The sequence below is a fragment of the Sitodiplosis mosellana genome, unplaced genomic scaffold (assembly GCF_009176505.1).
Source record: "Sitodiplosis mosellana isolate CC-2019 unplaced genomic scaffold, AAFC_SMos_1.0 Smas_scaffold_16, whole genome shotgun sequence".
In the NCBI taxonomy this organism is placed as follows: domain Eukaryota; kingdom Metazoa; phylum Arthropoda; class Insecta; order Diptera; family Cecidomyiidae; genus Sitodiplosis; species Sitodiplosis mosellana.
The window spans coordinates 101456-111881 of record NW_022595258.1 but is presented as its reverse complement, the minus strand read 5'-3'; the positions used below and the strand labels follow the sequence as shown (position 1 = coordinate 111881).

Sequence of the window (10426 nt, the reverse complement as noted above, 5' to 3'; positions counted from 1 at the left end):
TCTTTGATGCTTCAGTTTGCGATTGCACTTCATACAGCATAGTACTGTGAAGCAACAACTTCTAACGATATTTCATTAGGCTTGTTTGTGCTGGTGCGTTAATTTAGTGCTGTTACTTTCTTGCGATTTTTTCTTTTTTGCAATAAATTATCGTGATATCGTCAATATTTAGTCAATAAATGTGATTGATTTCACATCCAAAATTACAATAGAACCAACAACTGAGTTCAAAACAGTCACCAACACTAACAACATAAAATGAAGGCTTCGACAGTGCAAATTTTAATGTTTTGTGTACTATTTTCAACCGTTGTAACGTGTAAGCAGACTTTTACGCTAGTCATTTTGTGTAGTTTTTGTCATTTCTATGCATGAATTTGGCATTTATTTCATTTTAATTTCAGTTCATTTAACATAATTCTATAAAAAAAATTCATTATTTCCAGATCCGATCGATCATTTCGAAAATCAGTCAGTAAATTTTGTGCATTCTTTCATTGAATCGGGTCTTCAAAATATTTTCAACGTTTTCTCTTCAAATCCTAGTCGTCACAGAAGGTGCATTTTATTCTGTCGTGTGAAACGTGTTCATCATAACCCAAGGTAAAGAATTGATTTATTTCTGTATTTTGCATCAAAAATGATGAAAATTAACAAAATTTCCTTTTTTTTCCACAACAAAACAGTCTCGATGAAGACCTTTTTGAAGCGGCTGCTAAAGGTAAGGGAATCGACTATAGTCGAATGAAATTAAAGAAAAAACTTTTCGAAAAACAAAGATTTTTTTTCTAAAATGATTCAATCATTTTTGCAGGAAGTGAAATTAAAATGAAGATTTACATTCGACGCGGGGCAAATGTGAATTATATAAATGCCAACGGGGAGACACCATTAATTGCAGCCGCCTACAGTGGTAATTTATAATATTTCCAATTAGGTGAAAAAGTTGAACCATATTGAACCATTTTTTCTTCATATTCAAGGTGATCATGACGCTGTCGATATTCTAATTTCAAAAGGGGCTTATGTTAATTATGCAAACAACAACGGAGATACAGCATTGCACACGGCCGCTTTTCATGGTAGTTTTTTTTCTAAAATCATTTTGCAGTTTTTATTTTTTTAAATTAAAAGACGAAGTTTTTGACTTAGAACTGTACTTGTGCAATATTGCGTCGATTTTTGAGTTGCAACTTTGGCCATTAATTGAGTATTGCCTAATAATTGAATCCTGGTTTTAACGTCTTCCGTGTGGAAAACAAATGACTGACTGACTGTAAATGAAATCAACTAATAAGCGACTTTGGTTAACTGAGCAGATGTTTTGTATGAAAAATAGTCGACTACAATTAAAATTTAGCCATACGCTTAATTTGAGACATATTTGACTGGAGTCAATTTGTGATTACACTCATTGTTTTTGTACTGAATAATCACTTTTAGCCAGTCAACTATTTGCCAAAATAATCGATTGGTTGCTCACTGCTCAGTCAAAATATTTTCACACGGGCTTTTCCAAATGATTCATAAATGGGAACATCAACGCTTTTGAATTCAAATTTTTTGAAAAATCACACATTCTTGTAACCAAAAATAATACTATTTTCCCTATTAATTTAGATAACAAAAGATGCGTCGAATCATTGATCAAAGGCGGAGCATATATTAATTTTCAAAATTTGTATGGTGACACAGCGCTTCATGTGGCTGCCAGAGCAGGTATAGAACATATTCAATAACAAATACAACAGTCTTATCACTATTTCAACAACAACAAAAAAATGTTTAAACCAATTCTCAATCGATTAGGTCATACAAAGATAGCAGATGTACTCAAAACCTATGGAGCCAATATTAGTATCAGAAATTACGATGGTAAAACAGCGATGGAAATCGCCGTCGATTCAGGTATTCAGGATAGAAGAGAGGAACATTCCTCTCTTTTAACGAACATTAAACAAAAAAAGGAACATCTTTTTTCTTTAGGTTAGATACAGAATACATTTTCTCCTGGTTCTTTTGAATGATAAAAAAAAAGTTTTTTTTTTCACAGGTAAGAAAAAATTATCTGGCATTTTAAGCAGATTTGGTGACGAAGCAAAAAACGAATCGGCTCAAACAACCAATACACCGGCTGTTGTTCAGACAACGAAATCTCCGATTGTGATTGAAACAACCGAATCTCCCGTTTTTATCCAAACAACAAAACTTCCAGTTATGACGACAACAATGTCTCCTGTTGCATCTCCGCATGAAAGTGTGCGAAATGGTAATAAAAACAATATTTTCGTAGAAAATACGAAATGAAAGAAAAATCCGCGCAAAGCCCCATATTCTTCAATTAAATCTCTTTTTTTTTCTACTTTGTTCAATTTTAGCTTGCAAATCATATATCCGTTTCGCCAAGAGCATGCCAACCACAGTTGTACGCATTTTAGGCGGGGCCCCGGCTAAAACGGATGAATTTCCATGGATGGTAGGTTGAATTTCAGCACTTGAATAACAATTTTCAGAATAATTGAATTCAAAACGGGTTTTTTCTTTCGTAGGCTGCTTTGGGGCACTTGAACTCTGAACTGAAAGTGGAATTCAATTGCGGAGGAACTCTCATTTCCAATAATTTCGTTCTAACCGCAGCACACTGTGTGAAGCATTCTCTGCGATTGGTGCTGGTGCGACTTGGAAAAGTAAGTTTGAAATTGGATTCATTAAACAATCGCAAAAAATTCTTATTTCAGAAAAAGAAACTTGAATCTTGAAAAAACATGAATTTTAAGCCAAATGTGATATTTTCAAACTAAATTACTCTTTTTTAAACCATATCAACAGCAAAATTTGACTGATGGAACCGAAGCGGTAGATCGAACTATTGAGGTAAATTTTGTCAAGAGTTTTTTTTTATTTTTTTTTAGTTACTTGATAAAACATCCATTTGAGAATATTAGAAAGATGGCTCAAAGTACCCCAATTTATTTTTTTGTCAAGTTTTAATCAACAAATTCTTCACCAATTTTCCTACGCAGGATATTATAACTCATCCAGATTATTCGGCCATGACCAAGTTGAATGATATTGCATTGATTCGAATCAAAGCGGTTAAATTCGCAAAAAATGTGATACCAGCATGTTTGCAAATGGATGTACGTGACATGCCGTCCAACGAACCGCTCATTGTGACTGGATGGGGCAGTGTTTCGGCTGAACGTAAGTTAAAAACACTACTGAAGAGAGCAATAACTAAGTTAGACTATTACGAGCATTGCGATAGCATTGATTAACTGTAGAAAATATATTTTCTCTCATCAAATCTTGAGATTTAAGACATTTTTCAGTATACGTTTATCTATAGATACTAGATAATCCATATTCAATAGGTCACTTGAACTAAAACTTCGTCTTAATTCTTATTCCAGGAACCAACAAATCATCTACACTACTTAAAACGCAATTGAAAACGATGCCAATTGCCGAATGTAGTTCAACCCTGCTGAGCAATCGAACATCGAATCTCTCCAGTTTGAAAAACATAACAAACGGCCAATACTGTGCATTTGATCCAAATGCTCAAAATGACAGTTGCCAAGGCGATAGTGGTGGACCTCTTCAGACTTTTACAGATGACTCATCCATTTCCACTGTTGTTGGAATCGTTTCATTTGGCATTAGTTGTGGAACTGCAATGCCAGCTGTATACACCAGGGTTGCCTATTACTTAGACTGGATTGAATCAATCGTTTGGCCGAACACAGAAGTTTTTAAATAACATTGAAATATCAACTAGTTCACATTGTATGTCGAAAAAATACTTTGAATTTAATAATTGAAACACAAAATTAAAAAAAAACAATTGAGAAATACAGACACTTTCGTATTTTTTTCTATTTTAATGAATTAGTCAAATTTTGCGAAAAAATATCCAATTTCATCGGTAAATGAAACCATCAAATCATTTAATTTTTCATTTGGTCGACTCAAATCGTCTGACCACAATCAAATCAAAGCTGTTGGTGCTTATCTCCCATTTCGTTGCAACAAAAATCTTATCACTTGACGTAAATTCGGTTAAGCCTTTGCATTTTTCTCTACATTTGATACGAAGTTGCCAAATCCTGGAAATCTTGAGCTTCCATCGAGTTTGAATGAAGATACCATTGATGATTCGTCCGTTGAAATTCATTTCCAAAATGTTAAAATCCTTGTAATGAGCTGTGGAATCCACATATCCACTGTGTGGATTTGCTCCATTTCTCAATGTTACCTTTTATCAAATCAAGAAAATTCAATTGGACTGCACACGCGCTGTTTGGGATCAAAGATCATGTTGACAATAATTTCTGGTCAAATCGATAATACGGTATTTTTGAAGCTTGCCAATCGACTGCCAAATTTACGTGAAGCATCCTTAGGAAAAGAAATTGTATGGGAAATGTTTAGTATAATAGTAGTAGTAGCAGATAAATAAATAAATAACTCCATTGTTTTGTTTAAAAAAAACAGCATTTCAAGTCTAATGCAACATTTTTTGTCTCTACTACCGCGGAAATCATAACCCGAATTCGTTGACATGTATTAAAGCAAACTTTTTATTGAACCATTTATGGGCCATAAATTATGACTTGTCGTAATTGTAGCTACTTCAAACTGTCCAAAATGATGTTAGAATCGGGTGAATGCGTGTAAAACTATTAAACTGTTAGTATTTCTCAAGTATTTGGCGGTATTTTGATTGATCATAGATTAGATTAATTTCGGTTACGATTTTGACTGTAATAATAAATAAATTCTCTGTTTTTACGTCCAAAATGTCGTATCTGGCAATAAAAGAACAATCCGAACTGTATTATTATGAGGAGTCTAAAAAGATTGACGTTATTCTATTGTGAAAAAAACGACCGTATGATTTATTGTATAATTTATTAGGTTTGTTGAAATGTGTATTATATTGTTTGAAATATTATTTGATAGAGAAAAGAACATAAATTGATTAAGTGGTTTGAATCGAATGCATTAAATTGTTTTATGATAACCGGATAGAGTTAGTATGAAAATATCTAAAATGGAGGTGGAACATGTGAAAAATCAACATAAGCAAAGTGCTAAAAATCAATATATTTTCGTGTTTACACGTAAGAATGAGATAGAATGTTTTTTACAAGATAAATTATGCTACATTACAGAAATATAATCCCATCTCTCTCACTCTCTCTATCTCTCTCTCTCCTTCTCTCCATTTCAAAGTGAATCTATTGGCACTAGCAAGTGGAATTGGTGCTGGCTGGAGCATTCCAAGTATTATGGTTCTAACTTCGGATGAATCGCCCTTACCATCTGGGAAAATAACCATGTATGAAGTCTCTTGGATCGCATCAATTTGGTCCCTCGGTGGTTTAATTGGAGGCCTAATATTTGGATTCTTTCCCAGCAACTTTGGACGAAAATGGCCGCTGATTTTTATGGTTTTTCCAACACTAGTAAAAAAAAATTCGAATTCCAAAAAATTAATTAAATCACTTGATCTATCTGAACTAATGGTCTGTTTTAGATATGTTGGTTACTCATTTTATACGCACAAAATGTGATTTATCTATATGTTTCGCAATTGTTATATGGTTTTTCACTTGGAGGAACGGTTGTGGTGGCATCATTTTATGTCTCAGAAATTGCGAATGATGAGTAATTTTTTAAAAATAAAAATCACATCGAATTCAAGAGACATTTCGTTACCATTTTTTTTCTTCAGCAATCGAGGCGCTTTGGGATTGAACCAGAATTTAACCATGCAGCTCGGAGTGTTGATGGCCTTCATATTGGGATATTACTGTGATTATTATACGACACCGAAAGTTTCGATTGTTTTACTCTTCTTTTTTACCGTTTTATTCACATTTTTCCCTGAATCACCAGTCGTTCTTGTGAAACAGAATCGAATCACCGTGAGTTTGATGGGTTAGAATATCGATTGAGGATCGAATTTGTAACACGTTTGTAGAGAGAGGATGTGTAAATTTTGCTGCTTAGCAGCCCTGAACTGTGCTGAATTTGCAGACTCAGACGTCTGAAGCAGCATTTTAACGCACTTACAGTGCAAAATTTCCATTGATAGCTGGCATCCTCCTTAAACAACGTGGATCACAGCTAGCAATGGCAATTTAGCACTGTAAGTGCTTTAAAATGCCCCTTCAGACGCCTGAGTCAGCAAATTCAGCTCAGTTCAGGGCTGCTAAGCAGAAAATATACACTCTCTACGTTTGCAACCAATTTAACGATGATTTTCATATTCAAACTAATCATTAAAATATTATTCATTGAACAGGAAGCAGAAAGATCAATTAAATTTTACCAAAATTTACGCGATGGTGATAGTGAAAAACTTCATTTTGAAATGAACAAACTAACTGAATCGCTCTGTAAACAGGTGAAAAGTAATGGGGATTCATTCGATTGGTTGTATCTATTGACAAACCCTGGGAGAAAAGCGTTGACAATTGGCGTTGTTTTGTCAGTATTGAGTCCACTTTCTGGGTCTATAACAATTTCAACTTACGCTGGAGCCATATTTGAAGCGGCTGGATCAACCATTCCACCAAACATATCAGTGATTGCTGTAGGGGTCGTACAACTTCTTGGCACATTAATTACAACGAATTTCATTGAACGTGCTGGACGAAAGGTAGCCCATAATAATTTCTTACAGATTCTTTGACAAACTTTAGTATAAGTCAAAACCAATATATCTAAAATGTAAAAAAAAAAATCGTTTCGGTTTTTGTACATTGTGTCAACAAATGGAACTGCCTTGGGATTGGTCGTTTTGGGTGTATTCATGATGCTAAAATCATGGCAGTACAATGTTGAATCATTCGATTGGATTCCGATTGTGAGCTTTTCACTGGCGATTTTCTCCGCAGCATGGGCCATTATGAGCCTGCCCTTCGTTATTATTTCCGAAATTTTGCCGGAAAAACTAAAAGATTTCGGTGCAAATCTTTGTTCCACACTTTTATGGTCGTTCGGATTCATTGTTCCCAAATATTTTCCATTCTTTACGGACATAATTGGATATCATGGAACCATGTTCCTTTTTGCTGGATTTTGCTTATTGGGCTCATTGTTTGTTTCGATGTGCTTACCCGAGACAAAGGGGAAGAGCCGCGATCAAATCATGGATATGCTTCGTTAATAGTTATAATACCGTACTTTTTACTAGTGTCTAGTTTATGGAATATTAAAGATAAAAAAGAATCAGTTTTTTGGAGTTTAATTTGATGAATATAAATTTTTTTATGAATTCAAAGTAGTATTTTTTATTTTCATCATCAAAGATAGATAAAATATCTGTGTTTATCAAAAATTTCAAGATATTCCTGATAAAACTTCTGTAAATCAGAGGATATCGAGTAATATTGTATGACATTTGATCATCGACATGCAGAGAAAAGGTTGTAATAGTTGTTTTTGAAGAGTATTTTCTGAATTGTTCAATTATGGTTGAAATTTGACAAGTGCGAGAATTCTAGCCAATGAAAAACAACTCATTCTGATTTTATTTCCAACTTTTCAACCAACGGTCATCGCACAAGATGAAGCAAAGCTATCAATATTCCAACCATGGTTGAATAATTCACAAAATCTTTCAAATTCTCAGCGGATCAAATGTATATCATGGATGGCTCTGTGATACGATGAACAGATTAAAATTGCAAATATGTCAAAATCCACATTCGTATTTGTTTATGATTTTTGTATAGTTTGGTAGCTACAATTTTATGGCCTCAGATAGAAAAATCGCCATTTTCAAAGTTCAAGCAAAGAATGAAAAGGGTGATTTATTATGAGTTGTGCCATAAATAGATAACGCTGAACTCCATTCGAATTGAATCTTTATTGCTATATTGCTATAAAATGTATAGCGATGGTTATTTTGAGATAGCAAATTGACCTTTAAAAGAGTCGATTTGAGCTTGGAAAATATATTTTATGTTCAGCTCATGAGCATTTTGTTTAAAGTAATACACAAAGGAAGGATCAAAAATGATTGAGAGAAACACGAAGATCGAATGGGAGCCAAGTGCCAAAAATCAATACCTTGCTGTATTTACGAGTAAATAACAGGAAATTTTCTATGATAAAGTAAAATTTTAATAAATTACATTAATCGGAGGATCCATTTAATTGAATTAAATTATTATATAACTGTGTTAGATATGGGCATATTTGGTTATATTGATCTGAGCTCTTTTTAAAAGTCAATTTTCTAGGATTAGCCTGTGGAATGGGTCTAGGTTGGACCAGTCCAAGTATTTTGGTTCTGACTTCTGATGAATCACCGTTACCATCTGGAAAAATAACCATGGAAGAAGCCTCTTGGATCACATCACTTTGGTCTGTCGGTGGTTTAATTGGATGTATGACTTTTGGATTTATTACAAGTCACTTTGGACGGAAATGGCCATTGATTTTTATGATTATTCCGAAAACTGTAAGTAAAATAGTGTTGTAATAAATTATAATTCCAAAAAGGTCTGTCCACTGGATGAAAACATTTTAACATCCACTAAATGATTAAAAAGCCAGCAAAAATGCACACATTCTAGATGTTCACAAGATTTTTGTCAAACATTAGCCCATGGCGATGGTATATGAAACGAAACATTCATTTTTTTTTTCTGATCAATCATGTTTTCAAGTCAGGTCTTCGATCCTTTCAGATAAGTTGGCTACTCGTTTTATTCGCACAGAATGTATACTACTTGTACATCTCCCGAATAATATTTGGTATTGCTGTCGGGGGTGCGACTATGATAGTGCCACTGTTCGTTTCGGAGATAGCAAATAAACGGTAAATTTTTGCAATGGAATTCCGTTCCTGTCCATTTTTTGATTGCGAAACCATATTTTCAGCATTCGAGGTGCTTTGGGAGCAACACAGATATTGACCGTTAATTTCGGAACTTTATTGGCTTTTATATTGGGCAATAGTTTTGATTACTATACAACTCCAACATTTTTGCTCATTTTGCTCTTCATATTCGCCATTTCATTTGCATTCTTCCCGGAGTCGCCAACGGTTCTTGTAAGACAGAATAGGATTGCGGTAAATATATAAATATCTAAATCAATAAAAATGCGATAAAAATCTGAACTACTTATTAACAAACAAACAATGATCACCGATCGTTGAATAGGAAGCAGAAAAGTCGATAAAATTCTATCAAAGTTTACGTGAAGGAGACAACCAAAGGCTTCGCTTGGAGATAAACCAACTCAAAAGTTCACTGTGTTTACTTACAACTGAAAAATGTGATGAAAACTCATTCGATTGGGCGGATTTATTGACGAACCCTGGACGAAAAGCATTGATGATTGGAGCCACTCTGGCGATGCTAATCAAACTCAATGGTTCTACAACTATGTTATCTTACGGCGCGAAGATATTTAAAGCGCTTGGATCGGCAGTGTCACCGAATGTATCGGTGATTGTAGTGGGAGTGGCACAACTGCTTGGGACTTTTGTAACGATTAATCTCGTTGATCGTGCCGGGCGACGGGTGAGTTGGTCAAATTGTCATTTATATTAAAGTAGTTACAATCAAGTTTTTTTTTCGTTTCTTCTCCGAAAAGAGAATTTCTTCCCATTTTTCTCATTTTAGTGATTTTATCTCTAAATTTCTACTTCTTTCTTTCAGTTTCTTTACATCGCATCAACAATCGGAACGGCTTTGGGCTTAGTCACTTTGGGCGCATTCATGGTGCTCAAATCATGGCAGTACGATGTTGAATTCTTCAATTGGATACCAATTGTAAGCTTTTCATTCATTGCTTTTATGGCATCGTGGGCGTTGTTGGGTTTGCCATTTGTTGTTATCTCAGAAATTATGCCGGAAAAACTAAAAGATTTTGGTGCAACAATTTGTCAAACACTTAAATGGTCGCTTGGATTTCTCATCCCAAAATATTTCCCAATTTTGATTAATTTACTTGGATTTCATGGAACCATGTTTCTGTTTGCGTTCGCTTGCCTATTCGGAACGGTTTTTGTGATTGTATTTTTACCAGAAACGAAAGGGAAAAGCCGAGATCAAATCACGAATTTACTGCGGTAGAGGTGCATCAAACGAAATAACAATCAAACGGAGTGGACTGAATAATATTATTTAACATTCGCATGCACCCAAGCGAGTCCAAATCACAGTTTGTGCATGAGGAAACGATATTTACAGTCCATAAATACTTTTATGAGCTTTTGACAATAAATTGACTTATATTCCAATTGAAGCGCCTTATTTATTTTGTTCTAGATACCATTTTTTCGCTGTTCGATTTTACCCATTTCATTTTTTGCTTTTCGCATTTCTTCGTTCGTTTCACCCATTTCATCACTTGCCTTTCACATTTCGCCGTTCATTTCACCTATTTCATCTCTTGC

At 34.4% G+C, this 10426-nt stretch overlaps 3 protein-coding genes across 3 annotated transcripts; all 3 read left to right on the top strand.

Moving 5' to 3' along the window:
- Nucleotides 1-2393: 2393 nt before the first annotated feature.
- Nucleotides 2394-4379, top strand: LOC129568085 (serine protease persephone-like). Its single transcript, XM_055445633.1, has 5 exons — nt 2394-2476; nt 2550-2687; nt 2830-2874; nt 3024-3204; nt 3414-4379. The coding sequence occupies exons 1-5, from the start codon at nt 2411-2413 to the stop codon at nt 3761-3763; spliced, it is 780 nt and encodes a 259-aa protein (XP_055301608.1). The 5' UTR covers nt 2394-2410; the 3' UTR covers nt 3764-4379.
- A 1800-nt stretch (nt 4380-6179) lies between these two features.
- LOC129568094 (facilitated trehalose transporter Tret1-like) lies at nt 6180-7180 on the top strand. The gene is made up of 2 exons (XM_055445653.1): nt 6180-6701; nt 6765-7180. The coding sequence occupies exons 1-2, from the start codon at nt 6266-6268 to the stop codon at nt 7178-7180; spliced, it is 852 nt and encodes a 283-aa protein (XP_055301628.1). The 5' UTR covers nt 6180-6265.
- An 807-nt stretch (nt 7181-7987) lies between these two features.
- LOC129568083 (facilitated trehalose transporter Tret1-like) lies at nt 7988-10292 on the top strand. The gene is made up of 6 exons (XM_055445630.1): nt 7988-8101; nt 8247-8479; nt 8709-8839; nt 8902-9094; nt 9186-9548; nt 9687-10292. Exons 1-6 carry the CDS (start codon nt 8032-8034, stop codon nt 10101-10103), a joined length of 1407 nt encoding a protein of 468 aa, XP_055301605.1. The 5' UTR covers nt 7988-8031; the 3' UTR covers nt 10104-10292.
- The last annotated feature ends 134 nt before the right edge of the window (nt 10293-10426 follow it).